The following is a 19,061-nucleotide window of genomic DNA, read 5'->3' on the forward strand; positions in this document are numbered from 1 at the left end:
TTTTTTAGTTTCTAGACGTCCTATATAAAATTGCAATTACCAAGTTTATGCAAAGTAAACAGACCTTTTGATAAGCTTCCTAGTAAGTGGAGTAGCAGATTTTCACAATAAACATATTGTAGAAATTTTAGGTTCAGCTATTAAATCAGACATTGATTGTAAATGTATGTCTATGAAAGTTGGGGCAGGGCTTGTCACTTAGTAATCAATAATTTAATTTAAGTAGATGCTTTAAATTATATTTTCAGCATTATTCATTTTCATAGTGGGACACACTTTATAGACAATCTGAAAAAAAAAACAAGTTAAAGATAAAGATTTTAATAATACTCTGGTGTTTTACAACAGGGAAAGAGACACAAAATTCCGGTTACAATCTCTATTAAGCATAGTCCCAACTGTATGGCACAAATTATATACTCAAAACGCAACACCTCGCTTTGCCATATCATCAAATACAAAACACCAACAACAGAGGGTATTGTAAGTAACACCGCTAGAATGATTAATAAATCTGGAAATTAAAAAATAGAATAGTTGAACCAAAGATCGGCAAATCAACTTACTTTTTTCTGTTAGATTTCCTCTTCTTGCTATAATTATCCTAAAAATCTCTAGAATGCAGAGCGAAATTAAAACACCAAAATCTGTAGGAAAGTGCCCTAATTCGTCACTAAAGTTGATGTATTTTACAATATTCATTCCTATTTCGCAAATCGCGAATAATCCGAAGTAATAAGAATTGAGGTACAAAAGAACTTCGAACGTTAAGGAAGTGTTAATTTTGCAGTTGCTGCCCATTTTGTTTGTATTAAACAATACTTTTAAGGGTCGTTGCACATTAGCGCAGATCAATATTTCGAAATCTGCCGCCTGACAATTTGACTCAAACTCTTTTACGGTTCTTCCTCTTTTTAAAGTGTGATTGGCAACCCACAATGCACAGTAAGAAAAGGCAAATTATTATATTATTGTAAATTTTAAAGTAAACAAAAATAAGTCTGTCCCTTTGCTTTTTTTCCTTTTTTGGGTGCAATCATGAACGAGTAACAGACTTGCAACTTTAAATTTTGTTGACCTTACAGTTGTCTGTCGTTAAAACAGTGAAGTACAAGTTCAAATTTTATCAGCTTACACCAAAAAATTGTATCCATACTTTTGACACTTATGGAATGATCTAACCAACTAACTAAAACTACCTGTTTATAGCGCCTCGAAATTATTATTCCAATTTCTGTACCCACAAATGTATCACTACTGCTGTACTTTTAATTGCTATCCGATTTTATAAATTTAAAAATTTCTTTTGCAATTATGCATTCGGTTTTTGGGCAAGTTTATATTTTCATCAGAAATTTCGTGGGTTTGGCACGACAGTAGCGCAGCGGATTGCGCGCTTAATATAAACAAGTGACTGAAGACCCAGGTAGCAGAGGGTTGTCAAAATGACGTCATTAACTAGTCACCAAATGACGAAAATAACATTATATATGACGTCACAGGACATGAATTTTACTTACTAATGTTTCAGACGAATTATGTCATTTAAGTGAAGCCTTTTTACGACAACCTAAAATCTGATTTTGGTCTTTACCGATCAAAATATGATTTTTAAATTGTTTTCTTTATGCAGTGGGGAAAATCGAAAGTAAATCACGTAGGAACTGCCGCTTTAAATTACATAGAATATCTTTTGAGGTTGAGGACAATGGAGAATTATAAGTAATGAATAAAGATGAGCCTTTGTTTAAAAAAAAAACAATGGGTCTTTCATTTGATTTTTTCACGAAAATTAGTATTTTTCATTTTGACTGACCCTGTATAAACGATTCGAACTCACTACAAGACAAGTATAGGATAAATGATTATACCACTTTATAAAATTGTTGGCATAATAAAATTACAGCTGTCCGAAACGGCGTCAAAAATATAGGGTATTAAACACAAAAAATGACCATAAATCCGAAGACGCTCAGTATAGACCATAACATCTCTACATTGGGTGATGGAATATAAAAGGGAGTATCTATTAATGCCAGGGTGTTCCATTAAAAAATATAAGTTTAATTTACAACATATTTATGAATCACCCTGTATATTTAAAAATAATTTTAAATTGTTTCTTTTAATCTCGTCTACAACTTTTGTATTTATCGTTTTTCTCTAAAACAAATAGTAAACGAAATATATTACTTTGACGCACTATTTAGACACCCTCTATAGTTTTAAATAGAAGAATTTGATAATAATTTAATTATGTAATCATGTAATATTAATAAGACATCCTTTTTTTCACGTCAATTTGAAGTATTTTTCGGACCACTGACGAGCAAATGACGTCACTTTGACGAGCTGCTGCCTGGGGAAGTTTATCAACATGTTTCGTGTACGTATGTACGTTTTGGGTACATTTTTGAAAAACAGTACGAACACCCTTGTTGAATCAGCGAAGCGACCGTCAGAATTAAAAAAATGTCAAAATACCGCCCGTGGCCAAAATCTACGAAAAACATTCAATAACTCTTAAGTCAGTGATTATAAAGTACGAGGTATGTCTGAAGTGGCTCGCGGCCTTCCCAAATAGCACAAGGACGTCCGTAAAACGTCCTCGGGATATCCGACGGGACATAGCGTATATCCTAGGGATATACTGTTTCAGCTAAGGGACATCCTTTAAGACGTCGTCTCATGGATATACGATGTAACTAATTGGAACGTCCACAGCATATTAGATACGGATGTCCGTAAGTTGTTTGTTAGGACATACTAAGGACATCCAGTTATACTGGTTGAGACGTCGTTAGTATATCCGACTGAGAGGACATAGGATCTTATATAGATATACCAGTGGACCTTGCTTATTAGGTTATTTCCAACAGCCTATGAGAAATACTGGAAAGGTAATGTCCAGTAGTCCAATTGGTTATACGACTACAAAAATTCTATCCCAGTATCTGGTACTCGCGTGTGATGGAATTAACCTATTGGGTATGGTTGGTGTAGTTATCACTGGAATAGCAGGCGATGTTTGAAATGCACAAGTTTTTTCCAATTAATATTTAATCTTTAATTTTGTTATTGATGGTAAAAGTGAGGGACTGCCGATTGATACCATTAATAAAATACATTATAGACACATTTTGTTTTATTGCAGATATGAAAAATTGTAGGTACATAATATAGGAAAAATATAGAACAAACTAACCTAAAGTATCTTAAATATAGAGTATATCATGAACTAAACTATAAAAGAATAACTAATATTTGACAGGTTTTCTGTCATTCTTTGGTGAACAAACCGCTATTGAATTCTTATATTCTTTTGATGTTTGTGACGTGTTTGCCTTCTTAACCGTATATGAAAATATTTTAGTTTTGAGAAAGACAGGTTTTATATATCTGTAAAATAAAAAGAATGAGACTGCTATCTTGTATGTTTAAAAAACAGATGCCTACATCCGCTTTTTACCTAAAGGCTTCATTTGACTCTGATACTACTCTCATAAAAGTGATCTCAGATGCTAATCTCCACGATGATGTAGGTGCATATAGATTTGTGTATTTCATTTCATTAAAGACAAAACTCATTAAACTCCCATTGGTAAACTCTCATTCATCAGCGCGCAGAAAAAAAACTAGAACAAATATGACTTTTTCAGTTTGACAGTAAAAGCCTATTTTCATGCAGTTTATTTTGTCAACCTAAAAATTTTCGTAGTTTATTTTCCAAAACTGTACTATATAATTAAAAATATGATTTTGTTCTGGGGGATCTTCTCTAACATTGCTTACTTAAATAAAAAATTTGTTTAGTTTTGTATCCCTAAATATAACTGCTCAAAAAACATGAAAAGAAAGTGGATTTTATTTTTGTTTTCAAAAACAAAGCAATAAGATACGAAAAGAAGTCTACAATCAAAGCAGATATGTAATCTAAAACGTATAATATAGGTATATGGAATAGAAATCACTCCTTAAAAAAGTATCAATTTATTTTTTTTATACTTTATTTATATTACACTTACGTCCTATTTATTTTTAAAAAACATAACACCTACTTACCAAATATTATTTTTGCGAATTTTATTTTTAACATTCCTCCTTTTTCTTCATGCCCAACCAATTAAATTTAATTGCAAGTTCATTTGAAATCAGCGGGGTCAGAGTTTGTTTTACAAACTCATAACTGCTGCCGCCGCTTGATCTTGCTATCTGCCTGGCCTAGCAAAATAATAAAAAACAAGGTATGATGTGGGTAGACTACAGAACAATGGTTCGTTCAGGTTAGAATTTATCAAATCTTATGTTATATATTACCATAAATCTTTACTCACATGAATTATTAGTACTTCAATAATAATAATATCATAAAAAAATAACGGAAATGAAAGCACTGAAAACAGTAAGCACAGCACACAAAATACTCAAAATAGACGCCAAGTCGCCGTATACCGTATACCGCCAACAAAAACAAGGCTAAAAAGATGGCGGACGACAAGACGGAGAAGAAGTCGACGAGACTCGAGCCAGTCCGGCGCGGCACGACGCAGTTGAACAGTGTTGTCAAATATATTATTTTTACGTTTTTGTAATTTTTTTACTTGGATGAGTCCGTATTTTCAGTGGTATTTTTATTAAAAAACCGTTTCTTGTCTCACTCGTGTCAAAAAATAATAAAAACAAGTTGATTTTAAAGGTTTGATTCCGTTTTTTTTTAGGACCTGCCAACACTGACGTTGTTGTAGATGTGCACAAAAAAGTTGCCAAATAAAATGTCTCCCAAAACACCACAAATCCAAAAAAAATGAGTATTTTCTTTCTCAGTTGAAAATTTAACTTTTTATGTTTCGTTTTGTTTCACGACTTTTCACTTTTTTCCCTTATTATTCTAATGTTTCAATTATGGCACGATTGGATATCCTCAAGCCATCTATGGTATATTGCAAAAAAAAAGTTTTAGTTTACACATTGATACAGTTACGAAGCCAGTATTCAAGAGTAAATTTCTTTTTTTTTTATTTAACATATCCTTAACTTGAAGCAATGTGGGTAATACGGCCCAGGCAGGTATTAGTTAAGCCTTATTACTCACCATTTTCTTTACAAAAATATAGCTTGAACGTCAATTGGCCACAGCACATGATGGAAGAAGCACTGTTCCTTGTGCGTCGAAGAAAATCTCAGAGTTGTGCGGAAACTAGTTGTGGTATACCAAGGCGCGCCTCTAGGAACCATTTGGAAGCCGGAGCTGTTAAATAATTCTGGAGACAAGGCCTACCTTGAATGAAGTACCAGAAACTCACTTAGTTAGGAAAATCATTAAATTTTCTGGCATAGGATTTCCCCAAAGGTACTAAATTGGTGGATGTGACTGGTATAAAGCATTTATGAAGCGACACATTTCCTTATCTCAACGAAAGGCCCTGCCGATGAATCCTGCAAGGGCGGCAAAGCTTAATCCCTTCATTTTTAACGACTGTTTTCAAAAACTTGATAATGTTCTCGATAAATATTTCTTCAAACATCAACCGGCAAAGGTATACAACATGGTTGAAAAAAGATGAACATTAACCCTGCATTAACAGAGAGTCATTGCGAAAAAAGGTAACAAGCGACTCCACCTGGTTGTACGATTGTTACCTGCGCAAACGCATTAGGAAATGATATTCCACCCATGATATTGTTTAAAGGCTGAAACCAACTTTTAGTGATGGATTATCACCGGGATCTCAAGTGAAGATGTCTCCAAATCATCATGACCACTTGATATATTGAATGGCTCAGTCATTTTTGCAAATTTATGCAGCCGCCAGTTCTCTTAATATTTGACGGTGCTGCGTCACTTCTAAATGTTTCAATTGTTCAAATACTACACATGAACTCGAACCCCTCAACAAAAGCATGTTTCGTTCTTTCGAAAATTTGTGGGATGAGGAGTTGCTGCATTATTGGGATAAATTCTCAGATAGGAAAATGCACAAAGAGAGATTTTCTGAAGTTTTTACGCCAGTTTGAGGGAGATTTATAACCATCCATAATATTACACATGGATTCAGACCGACAAGGATTTACCCATTGTAATTCTTCGATGCATGATGATTGGAGGGGCTCACTGAAGATGATCCGGAAGGTGTTACATGTTTGCAGTGCAATGAGTAGTTTATTTTCCATTACACAAATAAAGGGGACGTACCACCCTCTATAGTTGGAAATAAGGAAGAATACCAAGTTTACGTTTAATTTTTTTAAAGGAAAACTGTTTCATATTTTGTTAAATTTTATTTTTTTATGTGTTCGTACAAGAGAACTGTTTTAAATAAAAATGCCAGTTTGAAGATTTAATTTAAATAAATATTTTTTGCAACATTTTTGTTTATAGTGGGCCTTAATACCCCCGGGGACTTTAATTTATATATCCTATTACTAGCTTCATACTATAAGATCAAATCACTACCATTTCATGTACATATTAGACGAAAATATTATACACGTGACTCGCACTTCTTAGATGTTGAATACGAAATTTTTGAATTGGGCGAATATCAGCTGATTCGGCGTTTATTTAGCAAAGCGTGACATTACTAAAAAATATTTTAATATTTTGAAGAATGTTTATTAAAGTAATATTTATACAGAGTAATTATTAGTTACTTTTTCCAATATGTATTGCATTCCTTTGGGATTATCCGCAGGTACCTGCAATAATATCAAATAAGTAGAGAGTAGTTAAAATAATATCAAAATTTGCATTAGCTCACCATGTGCCCTGCTCGTAATACCCAGTAGAAAGTAAATGTTCCGTAGGATTTTTCATATCCTTCGTAAATGCCGTTTACTGAAAATCCCCGCCTTGGTGCTTTCAAATATTGACTTGCATTTTTCCACTTTAGATCCTCAACCCATTTCACGGTACCTGCAAATATGTGGCATTATCGAGAGTTTGATATCTTATGGTTATTGTTTCTCATTGTCACACACATAATTAGGATTTTTACCTGGAGTAGCGACGATCAAATCTAATTGGCCACTAAGGACGTTAACTGAGATGGTAGTTTCATTTAGAAGTCTTTCAACCACGTCAGTTACAGGTTTCATGAAATCTCCGGTTAAGAAATCAAACACATATATTTCGAAGTCACCCCAGTTCGAGGTAAGATTTAGTGCATTTTTAACATTTTTCATTATACCATCAAGAGAGTCAACTTCTCTTAGCTCTCGTTTGGCGATTCTCCTAACTGGAACGTAGCAACAAAAACATGATAATTTTATTCTAAATAATAAGTATTAATTTAATTGGTAAAATTGTGAATTATACAATGGACCATGTTTAAAAGTAGATAAAAACAATTTCCTTCTTTATATTTTTGTAAAATTTTATTAAACGCACTTACGAGGGTTTTGCCTCTTCAGTTCTTGTACATAGTAATCATCGATTTCCGTGAGAATGTTGTAAAAGTCTATTCCTCCTGCGTAAATATATACATCGCTTTCAGCCGTTCTCCAAATATCTGTTGCATCCTCCCAGCGTTCTTCATCAATTGCCGTTTTTAATTCTCTTGTCGTTTGCTGTAGGGCTTCGACTCCATTGGAATCGATGGCACCCTTTACATACGAAAGATGTTTTTGCAGATTCGACCGAATTTCAAGAAAAGTTATGATTTTTCACATCTTTATATTCACATATACATAAAATGAATATTATGGAAAATCTAATTCTAATATATATTTATATTTATAGCTTCGTCTGGTTTCTAAATTACTTACCACGTTAAATAAATATTCCGACCAGCTTTCGACACTATGGTAAGGATCGATCCAGGAATCACCGAGGACTATTCCGGTGAGATTTGATTTAATTTCACCTCGTTTAATTGCCTGCGAATGAATAAAACGATTAACTTAAAAATGGTGATTATATTTAAACGGATATGCTTAGTAGTGGTCACCGTCGGCTACTGCCAGATCGAAATGCTAATTAGGTTCATGCTTGTTCAATACTAATGTTGCGCTTCCCAAAGACTATTATTAAAATGATTAAAATTAGAGCTAACTATATTAAATCAATAAAAAAAAGATAATTGGTTATTTTTGGTTAGTTGATCTATAATGGGAGTCTCCGTTAACACATATTTCGCCAGTATATAAATTTCCAAACATTATTAAAAATTAGTTTTGCGCACATATCGTGGCAAATTGAATAAACCAAAAAAGGGGCTCTGAACGCAAATTAAATATGTTTGGTTTCGTGTGATCACTGAATAATTTTTTTTTATATCTCCAACCTTTGCCTCTTTACAATCAAAATATGTATTAAAATATTTGTAAATATGCATGTTACAAGATTTTAAATATGGTTTACCTGGTCAAGTTCTAACGCTATTTCCGCAGTCATCTTCCCACCATATGATTCGCAAAATATGTACAAGGGTACCGGCTCAAATTGGGGAAGAGCCGTATAAAATCCCTTTAGGAACTCCACGAAGTCAAGCGCTATTTGTTTGTTGGTGGTAGGTATGGCCCGTAAATCGTCAACGTAGCTGAAACCCGTACCAACCGGATTATCAACGAAAAGGAGATTTAAGTCCTTTACCCAGGTGTAATTTCTGAGATTCAGATTTTCATCCAAAGGTCCAATTTCCTCGAAATTGCCATACCTATTTAAGTTGAAAACAAAATCAATCATATATATGTATACGATAATTTTCGTGCAAACTACCCGACGGATGAAGCTCCGGGACCACCTTGAAGCCAGATCGCCAAGGGTCTCTCATAAGGATTTTGTGTAGCATTAGTGAAGTAAAGCCACCAAAATATATAGGCTTGTTCTCTTACGTTTACATATCCCCATTCTTGATCGTAAGGACCATATCCTTCTCGCCCTGTAAGGATAATGGAAACTCATTGATTTTGACCAATATAAAAAGTCATTTAACTCACCAAGAACGCTGGCAAATATAGTAAGTATAAGAAATAAGACCCCTTTCATATTTACCACACAATTAGTATTAGCTCACACATGTGCTAGTATATTTAATAGGTTGGTTATCTCCTTGTTTCCGTCAAACTTGATAAACAACGGTTATCGTGAATTAAGTAATCAAATGTCTACCTTCAAGTTCTGTGATAAATTACACTTATTCAAAATTTGATCAGATTACGCTAAATGAGCCGATATAAATTACAAGTACAATATCGATTCTGGTTGACGCGAAATGGATCTGGGAAGGCACCGTTATGGTAGAATCAAAATTCCTTATGGCAGTATCAGTTGAACGTATGGTGTGTAAAGTTATAGGGTTGTAATGAGCAAATTTTCGTTCCAAAATTTTTTCTTCCTTCATTAATATGTAAAAAATACAAACTCAGACCAGAGAGCTTTGTTAATTTTTATATCTTGTATATCAAAATAATAACTTTTGCTAAAAAGCTATCATAACGTATAGAAGCAAATAGATGTATCTTTTGAAAACCTGAACAAGGTTTTTATTTGTCATTGTTCTCATTTAATTGTCAAATTGTTTTTATACTAGAAATGTTGTTTTAAAATACGGATCATATTTTGATATTATTTACGCGTTAAAGGATAAAATCAAAGCAATGTTCATTATGAGTTTTAATATAATACTTCATGTAATTTGAGATATCTTGGTTTATATCTCATTATTTATTAATTAATTCAAAATTTCATAGTTGCTGCTGTTGGGCAAATAATAATTTTCAATAGGTAATTACAAATTTAGTAATGTAGGAAGGGGCGAGTAGTTCTGTCAATTTCAATCAATCTCTCTACCCGTCTAGCCCATGTCGACCTACGAAACGATGAATAAGGACACTTATCTCCATAGATTTTCGCGTCCAATTGTTATTACATTTTCTTTAGGTTTCACAAATAACGAAAATAAATACGAAAAGTTGGACATATTGGATGAAGTTGAAGTGAACACTATGCGCACATTATTGCTGATCGTTTGAATATGGAATCCTAAAGTTTCGAATATCAAATGACGTTTGGCATATGAATTTTCAAAAATCTTCTTTAGGCACGCTATTCAAAATTGTTGTTAGCAACTGTACAGTTTTTACATTTTTTGGTAGTTAACAAAAAAATAATTTAAACCTGTGTAATGTATTTATTAAAATAACATTTAAACAGAGTAATTGTTGGTTACTTTTTTCAATATGTATTCCATTCCTTTGGGATTATCCGCAGGCACCTGAAACATCATCAAATCAGTAGATATTAGTGAAAATATATATATAAGTTTTCGAAAGCTAACCATGTGACCTGCTCGTAATACCCAGTAAAAGGTAAGCGTTCCATAGGATTTTTCATATCCCTCGTAAATGCCGTTTACCGAAAATCCCCGCCTCGGTGCTTTCAAATATTCACTGGCATTTTTCCACCTTAGATTTTCGACCCATTTAACGGTACCTGAAAATTGTATGTGATTTCATATCATGCTACCACATACATGTTTAGAGTTCACCTGGAGTAGCGACGATCAAATCCAATTGACCGCTAAGGACGTTCACAGAGATGCTGGTTTCATTTAGGAGCCTTTCAACCACATCGTTTACGGGTTTCATGAAATCTTCGGTTAAGAAATCGAACACCCAACCCGCATACTGGCCCCAAGTCGATGTGAGATTTAATGCTTTTTTAACATCGTTCATTATAATACTAAGAGGGACGACTTCTCGTAGTTCTCGTTTGGCGATTCTCTTAACTGTGATGTAGCGTCGAGAACAAGAGAATTGGTTATTGCAAATACTGGTTCGATTGTAATAATATGAATTGTACAAAAGGGCGTCAAGTAATCTAACTAAAATCAGATTTTCACTGGTTGGGCAACTTACGAGAGTTTTGCTTCTTCAGATCTTGTAAATAGTAGTCATCGATTTCCGTGAGTATATTGTAAAAGTCTATTCCGTCTGTATAATCGTATATGTCATCTTCAGCGATGCCCCAAATGTCTGTCGCATCTACCCATCGTTCCTCATCAATTGCAACTTTCAATTTTCTCGTCGTTTGCTGTAGGGCTTCGACTCCATTGGAATCAATGGCACCCTATAATTGGTTGCTATGTTTACCGACATAATGCAGTTCAGGAGAGACACTCCATAAGTTAAATACTATCACCTCTCCGTTTTGAGAAAAGTGTTTACAATAATACAGTAATAATATTTGACAATTTTAATTACCTATTCATTAATTTAGTAAAAATACTAGCTTGAATTTTTTTGTTCTTTTTTCAAATGCAATGAATCTTGAAACAGTTCCCCTAAACTACTTACCACGTTAAATAAATATTCAGACCAACTTTCGACACTACTGTAAGGGTCGACCCAAGAATCACCGAGGGCTATTCCAGTCAGATTAGACTTAATTTCGCCACGCTTAATTGCCTGTAAATGAATGAGATGAATAACCCTACATTAATATGTCAATATTTAAACATTTAAAATATTTAATGATGAAAAATTTAGAATTTTCGTTATTTGGTAATACTAAATCATATGACCAAAAAAACTTTCGAGAAAAAATAAATTTGGGTTAATTGTTATTATTATCAAATACGACAATGATTATTTAAAAAATGTTTATATCTAGTGTACAAGTGGGTTAATGCTTGTCATTTCAATACCTACATATATGACCCAGGCTTTATTCTGGAACTAAAAATGTCAAAAACTGTTCCTATGTAATATTGTAATGTAATTGTAATGTTGTAATATGTTAATATTTTTTATTACCATACATATTATGTAATTTTGCACAGGATATATCATCATATCAACATTAATTTTAACTTGTCTAATTTCACCATTAAGTTTGACGAACCCGAACGATTTTAGTCTATATAAAAAACGTAACAATATGATTGTAATTTAGATTCTATCCTGATTTAGTAGTAGAGTTTGAGTAGAGTTTTGACAATATTTTACTAAGCGGGATTGATGAAAATCCTTTTAAGTCCATTAGCATTAAATAAAGAAGGCAAAGTAAACGGGTTTAAATAATTTGTATAGTTTTGAATTTGTTTCAAATTTGCTATTGCACAAAAGATTTAGTCACTTACATGGCTAAGCTGTTAAAAACAGTCGCCTATAAATAATATTTATATAATTTTGTGTTTATAAATCAAACTCCAGCTCTAAAGAAGCCAACAGAATGAACGGCGAAACTTCAGCAAGTTTGATTTATACAAAACTGACACAGGAGGAATCCACAACATTGGTAAATAGTATTACAGTAAGCCTTAAGTTGTACTTTAAGAGTTTTCTGAAAATATTGACATTTATACAGCAGGCTAGCAAACAAGATCCCTATTCCAATATAAAAATATATTAAGTGTTCAGTCGCTCATCAGGTTTTAAAATAAAATAAAACCATAAATTTAATTTTTTTTTTATGGATTTCAAAAATTTTATTTTAAATTAAGTATGTCTTGAATATTCCGTAGAATTGTAATATGCAATAATATATAAGGTATCCAATTTCATGAAAATTAACTCTGTTTTTATAAATATTTTATAAAAAACGTACTTATATAAACATTTTATTTAACTTTTTGGTTCGTCTCCTATTTAAAAAAAAACTCCCAAGATTCTCATTCTGTAAGTCAGACATGAACAGCAGTTTACCACGAACTTAATATTCTTAGTACGACTGGGAGGGTATATACTTATAATATGCTATACCTTGTTCAGCTCTAACGCTATTTCCGCAGTCATTTTTCCTCCGTATGATTCGCAAAATATGTACAGGGGTACTGGCTCAAATTGGGGAAGAGCCTTATAAAATCCCTTTAGCAATTCGACGAAGTCAAGTGCTATTTGATTGTTGGTGGTAGCCAAGGCTTGTATATCATCAACATAACTAAAACCGGTGCCAACTGGGTTGTCAACGAACATTAAATTCAAGTCCTTGACCCAACTGTAATTTCTGGGATTCAGACTTTGATCCAGAGGTCCGATTTCTTCGAAATTTCCATATCTAAGCAATAAGCAGAATCACCTATACCGTCATATAAACGAAAAGTTCGCTCGACCTACCCGACTGATGAAGCTCCGGGGCCGCCTTGAAGCCAGATAGCCAAGGGTCTGTCATAAGGGTTTTGTGTAGCATTAGTGAAGTAAAGCCACCAAAATATATGGGCTTGTTCTCTCACGGTCACATACCCCCACTCCTGATCGTAAGGACCATATCCTTCGCGTGCTACAAAAATATGATATATGCGTTTATTTGATCGGAAGAAAACGTCTTTGTACTCACCAAGAACGCCGCTAAATATGGTTAGTATAAGCAATAGTACCCCTTTCATATTTACGAACTAATAATTGGTACATATGAACCAGTATTTTTATTAAGGCTGTTATCGTCTTATTTCCATCTTAATTGATAAAAACGGTTATCTTGAATTAGTTAAAAACCATTCACTTATTCAAGTGCAGTGATAAATGATACTTGTTGAAAATATAAAATAGAGAGATTATATGGTGCCGGTGCTCTGCATGTCCCTAAACGATATATCTAAATTAATAATAGGCGTTAGTGGTAGCTTATGGTATAATTTTCAGGAAGAACCAGAATTGCTTATCGCAACTTTCAAAACTTGATTTAAATCTTAAAGATATTGTAAAATTGATAACTTAATTGTCATTCTTAATTCTATTATCTTCAAAGTGATTCAAAAATCCGATTACATTGTTCTACCAAAAATTATGCAGGAAATTATAGGATGTTTATTTTGTACATTTATCTAGCGCCAATCTTAGACGTGATCAATTTTACAAGTCATTGCGTATTTAACTAAACATCTTTGTTGGTGTGTTTTTTCAAGACATTTTTTTACTTGGGCAAGGTCCTTTTCAAAACATATCCTATACCTTCGAAGAGGAGGACACCGAGAAGACCTCAACATCAAATGAATGAATGAATGTTGTCCACCACAGCAAATGTGATGTGAAAATACCAGGTATTTTAATCACGATGTTAAAGTTGTTATTTTATTTTTCTGAATCTTTCCAGAGAACTAGTGTATAGCCAGTAGTATTTAATGACCAATGCATTTTAGTGAGTAGATGTGACAGTAACATGAAGAGCATGGTTCCAAAAAACTCCTTTGATACATATCCTAAAGATTACAAGAGATTTATGGTATAATTTATTCACACAGATAAGAAGCAATAAGTCTACAGAGTTTTGTGATCCGAGGACAACCCAAACGTTCGAAGATTGGAAGATTGGAATCTTCAAAATTAAAGCTCAAATATTTCCTACAACATTTCTATATCATAGTAAACAATAATAGACAATTAGTAGTTCAAGCAGTTTTGACACTGTACGGTAGCCTTAAAGTGTAATTGTTTTAAATAGATGTTGGGTTCTTTTAAGTTTAGGATATTTCGGAACTGGTTGTTGAGTTTTACATTAATGAAAAGGAAAAAAGAATATTTTCTCTTGATTATCGATCCTTTCAATAACCTCTTGGGCTAGTCATAGTATACAGTATTATACAGTATACAATTTTGGATCGCATCTTTAAATAAGGTGGGTTGCGATTAAAGGGCAGGTTGTTTCCCCTCTCACCCATTCTAGTATTTATGTTGCCCCCGTTTATTTGTCATGGCTTTATTCTGGGGTTCTTGGACTAGGTGTTCTGTCTGACTGTAACCAATTTTTGAGATAACCGCGCTACGAATCCGATTGGCAAGCGAGGAAAATAAAGAAGTACTAGTCTCTCTCGCCTTGTATACCGTGTTTTTCATTCCGAGTAAGGTGATTTCGAAGGACTGACCCTATCCCGTTAAACGATAAAGTCTTCCCGTACCTTGAGACTCATCTTAAAGTCGCTTCTTCGACGTTATGGGCTTGCCATCTGGCCGGTGCGCTGAGGAACCTGATTTGGAGTTGGCCTGGGATCTAGATTAAGATCTAAATGTTTTCCATTTTTAGATAATAAAGTAGTCTTTAAATTCGAGCGGGCGGTCATGTAGCACAGACAACGAAGAATAATAGGCTTAGGTTGGAACTGTTGAAGTCATAGTTAGGTATGAAGATGCAAATGACCTACGATGTTTCTTTTCTGTGTAATCTGTGGTCACGTCAGGAACATAGAACATTAAATGACCAAAGTGGATTAAGTATCCAGACTTTTTGGATGGGATGATTTGTACAACATGAATTTTTTTCTGTTTTCAAAGAAACTTCTACAGGCTGCCCCAATACTATTTCCAAATCTTCTGGATTTCTAGTACGTCGATTGTTGATAAATCGAACTTGCTGACGTTTTACCAATCACCCTGTCAGCTCAATCAGAGCCTAACTGAAACTGAAACAGTTTTAGAAGAGTTTCAGTTTAAGTTATCTTAATTTTAATGTTATGTATCAAAATAACAACTTTTGCTAAAAAATATCATAACGTATAAAAATAAATAAGAAATAGCTGCCATGCGGAAATAAATATATTTTTTGAAAACCTGAACAAAGTTTTCATTTGAAATTGTCATTTAATTTGTTAAATTGATTTTCATAAAGTAAGAATCACATCAATTCAACTCTTTTTATATACTGGAAATGTTGTCTTGATAGTTTGATTTATAATATGAGAGTTATTTTATATTATTTACAAAGAAAAGGAATGTTGTGAGAAAAAAAATGACAACCTGTCTATCTTAATTATCTATATTAAATTCTTAATATAATACTTCATTCCCTTATTAACAACATCTCCCATCTGCAAGTGATATTTTAGACCTTCTATTTCTTTTATCCTATTTAATAATTAATTCAAAATATCATAGTTACTGCTGTTGAGCAAATAATAATTTTCAGTAGGTACATACGAAGGCGCGAGAAGATAGTTCTGCCAAATTCTAGTAGAACCCAGCTCTGTTTCAGTCATTCAACCATATTTTTGCTTCTATCCCACTACTCGACTTCGCACTCCACCTTTAAACACGTTTAGCCCATGTGGACCTAAAAAACTATGAGTAAAGAAAGTTATTTCGATAGATTTTCTTTATTCAATTATAATGACATTTTCTTTTAGCTTCGCAAATAATAAAAATAATTAACAAAAATTTGACCTATTGTAAAACCAAAAATTATTTAAAAAAGTAGTAGTGGAAACATAAATTGCTATTTGGGGGGGGGGGGGGGGTGTACAAAATCACAGATATCAGTAGGTACTCGGAGTCAGGCGAAACAACACGATGGCTAAGTCAGTTCCAAGCGTTGCCTGCCAACGGGGGTTGCAAAACAGGGGGTTGGAACAAGGAATTCTTATGTGTCGAATATCGAATGACCTTTGTTTGGCAAATTGTCACATCGTTTGGTGTTGCAATATTTTTAACAGACAATTTGATGCAAAGACTTCTTTGAGCTTTAAAAAATGTTCTTTGGATTCGCTGTTCAATATTGCCAAAAACCGTGCTAGCAAGTGTACAGTACATTTCTTATCCTATTTTCAATAGATTAATATTTTAGTTAATTTAGCTTAATAAAATTTTGGGGTTGTACATCAAGGACAGACAATTAAAGAAGATGAGTGGAATGGCGGTCGAAATGTGGGATGCGGCAGAAGCTGTAGGAACCCCACTGTATACATGTATATATACATCAGTTAAATAAAAAAAAAACATATTTCAAAATTGTGAGTAATTGTTAGTTATTTTTTCCAGAATGTATTTCATTCCTTTGGGATTATCCTCAGTTACCTGCAACAACACCAAATAAGTAGAAATTAATGAAAATATTTTTTTAAGTTTTCGGGAACTAACCGTGTGACCTGCTCTTAAGATCCAATAGAAGGTGAGCGCTAAGAAGGATTTTTCATATCCTTCGTAAATGCCGTTTATCGAAAATCCCCGCCTCGGTGCTTTCAAAATTTAACGGTACTTGAAAATTGTATATTATTTCATCTCATGCTACCACATACATGTTTAGAGTTCACCTGGAGTAGCAACGATCAAATCCAATTGACCGTTAAGGACGTTAACAGAGATGGTGGTTTCATTTAGAAGTCTTTCAACCAACTCATTTACGGGTTTCATTTCTCTGTTAAAAAATCGAACACCGTATCTGCATATTCGCCCCAGTTCGATGTGAGATTCAATGCATTTTTAACGTCGTCGAATATAAGATCAAGCGGATCGACTTCTCGTAGTTCTCTTTTGGCGATTCATTTAACTGTAATGACCATAATATTATATCATTAAAATGATACGGTTAAGCAACTTACGCGGGTTTTGCTTCTTTAAATCATGCAAATAGTAATCATCGATTTCCATGAGGATATTATAGAAGTCTATTGTATCTGTATAATCGCCTATATCGTCTTCAATACTGAGCCAAAGGGCTGACGCATGCAACCAGCGTTCCTCATCAATAGCAACTTTTAATTTTCTTGTCATTTGCTGCAGGACTTTGACGCCATTGGAATCCATGGCACCCTATGATTGATTGGTATATTTAAACATAACAAATGCATAATTTAAATGTTATCTCCTCTGCGCTTCACCAAAGTGTTTACAATAATTCGATTATTCTTAAAAAATTCTGACGCATCTATTAACAAACAAGTAATAACATTACTACCACAGTACATATTTGAAAATTTTAATTACTAATTGATTTTTTTTGTTCTTTTTTCAAATTTTTTCAACTTTAACCAGTTGCTTCAAAACACTTACCACGTTAAACAAATATTCCAGTAAGATTAGACTTAATTTCGCCACGCTTTACTGCCTGTGAATGAATGAGACGAAAAATCATACATAATAATTTTGTTTATTTTGTATTATTAATTTAGACAACAATTGTCAATTAATTGCGAAGTAAAATTGTGTATCATTTAAAAATGTTAATATCTAATTTTATACTTAACACTGTGATAGAGATATGTCGGAAAAACCATACATTTGGTTGATGTCTATTATCATTTCAATAACAAAAAATTCATACCCGACCCTCTGGAATTAAAAATGTAAAAAAGTCTTCTTATGTAGAAAACACGCAATGTTAGTTTCAAATATTTTAAAATTTTTAATTTATATTTATTATACAGTAAATCCTAAAATTAATTTCGTTTTAATTAGGTTCTCTGCAAAGTGACTTCACCATTTTGACGATTTGATTTTAGTCAATGTGTCAACGTGTACAAAATTTTTATTTAATTTTTTGGTTCGTCTCCTCAATTAAAAAAGAATGTATATTATCCTAAGATAATGGACCATGCTGTAAGTCAGCCATCTCCAGTGGTTTGCAACAAACATGATATTTTCAGTCTGGCTGTTCAGTCTGGCTGGGAGAACATATGAATAAGCATATGTTATGTATAATAAATATTGCATTTGTCCATTACAATATAATATACCTTGTCTAGCTCTAACGCTATTTGCGCAGTCATTTTTCCGCCGTATGATTCGGAAAATATGTACAGGGGTACCGGCTCAAATTGGGGAAGAGCTATATAAAATCTTTTTAGGAACTCGACGAAGTCAAGCGCTATTTGTTTGTTGGTGATAGCCAAGGCCCGTATATCGTCAACATAACTGAAACCGGTGCCGGTGCCCGCCGGGTTGTCAACGAACATTAAATTCAAGTGCTTGACCCAGCTGTAATTCCTGGGATTCAGAATTTTATCCAGAGGTCCGATTTCTTCGAATTTTCCATATCTAAGTAAAAGGCAAAATCAACGTCCGAAATATATACAATAATTTTCGCTCGACCTACGTGACTGATGAAGCTCTGGGGCCGCCTTGAAGCCAGATCACCAAGGGTCTGTCATAGGGGTTTTGTGTAGTACAGCCACCAAAATAAATGGGCTTGTTCTCTCACGGTGACGTACCCCCACTCCTGATTGTAAGGACCATATCCTTTCCGTGCTACAAAAATAGGGTACACGCCTTTATTTAACCAGAAGAGAAATTATCTGTACTCACCAAGAACGCTGTTAAATACGGTTAATGTAAGCAATAATACCGCGTTCATATTTACGAACTAATAATTTGTACACCTAGACCAGTTTTTATATTAATGATGTTATCGGCTTCTT

At 33.5% G+C, this 19,061-nt stretch overlaps 4 protein-coding genes across 4 annotated transcripts; all 4 read right to left on the reverse strand.

The window, feature by feature from the left end:
• Positions 1–301: 301 nt before the first annotated feature.
• LOC132701161 (transmembrane protein 80-like) lies at positions 302–863 on the reverse strand. The gene is made up of 2 exons (XM_060668874.1): positions 567–863; positions 302–514 (listed from the first exon to the last, which is right to left on the reverse strand). Exons 1-2 carry the CDS (start codon positions 799–801, stop codon positions 321–323), a joined length of 429 nt encoding a protein of 142 aa, XP_060524857.1. The 5' UTR covers positions 802–863; the 3' UTR covers positions 302–320.
• Positions 864–6,606: 5,743 nt separating this feature from the next.
• On the reverse strand, positions 6,607–9,021 carry LOC132700592 (retinoid-inducible serine carboxypeptidase-like). The gene is made up of 8 exons (XM_060668012.1): positions 8,938–9,021; positions 8,717–8,879; positions 8,360–8,654; positions 7,765–7,875; positions 7,392–7,602; positions 6,996–7,235; positions 6,759–6,913; positions 6,607–6,696 (listed from the first exon to the last, which is right to left on the reverse strand). Exons 1-8 carry the CDS (start codon positions 8,984–8,986, stop codon positions 6,628–6,630), a joined length of 1,293 nt encoding a protein of 430 aa, XP_060523995.1. The 5' UTR covers positions 8,987–9,021; the 3' UTR covers positions 6,607–6,627.
• A 1,095-nt stretch (positions 9,022–10,116) lies between these two features.
• Positions 10,117–13,361, reverse strand: LOC132700591 (retinoid-inducible serine carboxypeptidase-like). Its single transcript, XM_060668011.1, has 8 exons — positions 13,277–13,361; positions 13,057–13,219; positions 12,703–12,997; positions 11,296–11,406; positions 10,858–11,068; positions 10,488–10,727; positions 10,278–10,432; positions 10,117–10,214 (listed from the first exon to the last, which is right to left on the reverse strand). The coding sequence occupies exons 1-8, from the start codon at positions 13,323–13,325 to the stop codon at positions 10,146–10,148; spliced, it is 1,293 nt and encodes a 430-aa protein (XP_060523994.1). The 5' UTR covers positions 13,326–13,361; the 3' UTR covers positions 10,117–10,145.
• A 4,340-nt stretch (positions 13,362–17,701) lies between these two features.
• LOC132700942 (retinoid-inducible serine carboxypeptidase-like) lies at positions 17,702–18,997 on the reverse strand. The gene is given in 5 exon segments (XM_060668542.1): positions 17,702–17,752; positions 18,381–18,681; positions 18,740–18,802; positions 18,804–18,891; positions 18,949–18,997. Coding segments are annotated over 5 exon segments (552 nt in total).
• Between the last annotated feature and the right edge of the window lie 64 nt (positions 18,998–19,061).

Source organism: Cylas formicarius, unplaced genomic scaffold, assembly GCF_029955315.1.
Source record: "Cylas formicarius isolate icCylForm1 unplaced genomic scaffold, icCylForm1.1 PGA_scaffold_4__25_contigs__length_36172078, whole genome shotgun sequence".
Lineage (NCBI taxonomy): Eukaryota > Metazoa > Arthropoda > Insecta > Coleoptera > Brentidae > Cylas > Cylas formicarius.

Bases quoted from the DNA above. Each gene is read 5' to 3' on its own strand.
- LOC132700592 (XM_060668012.1), bottom strand. From the start codon at position 8,986: ATGAAAGGGGTCTTATTTCTTATACTTACTATATTTGCCAGCGTTCTT. The intron at 7,876-8,359 runs GTAAACCATATT...ATTCATTCGCAG, and splicing joins TAGCGTTAGAACTTGACCAG to GCAATTAAACGAGGTGAAAT. The intron at 6,697-6,758 runs GTGAGCTAATGC...ATATTATTGCAG, and splicing joins TATTACGAGCAGGGCACATG to GTACCTGCGGATAATCCCAA.
- LOC132700591 (XM_060668011.1), bottom strand. From the start codon at position 13,325: ATGAAAGGGGTACTATTGCTTATACTAACCATATTTAGCGGCGTTCTT. The intron at 11,069-11,295 runs GTAAGTAGTTTA...AACCAATTATAG, and splicing joins CTGAATATTTATTTAACGTG to GGTGCCATTGATTCCAATGG. The intron at 10,433-10,487 runs GTGAACTCTAAA...TACAATTTTCAG, and splicing joins TTTGATCGTCGCTACTCCAG to GTACCGTTAAATGGGTCGAA.
- LOC132701161 (XM_060668874.1), bottom strand. From the start codon at position 801: ATGGGCAGCAACTGCAAAATTAACACTTCCTTAACGTTCGAAGTTCTT. The intron at 515-566 runs GTAAGTTGATTT...TTTAATTTCCAG, and splicing joins AGGAAATCTAACAGAAAAAA to ATTTATTAATCATTCTAGCG.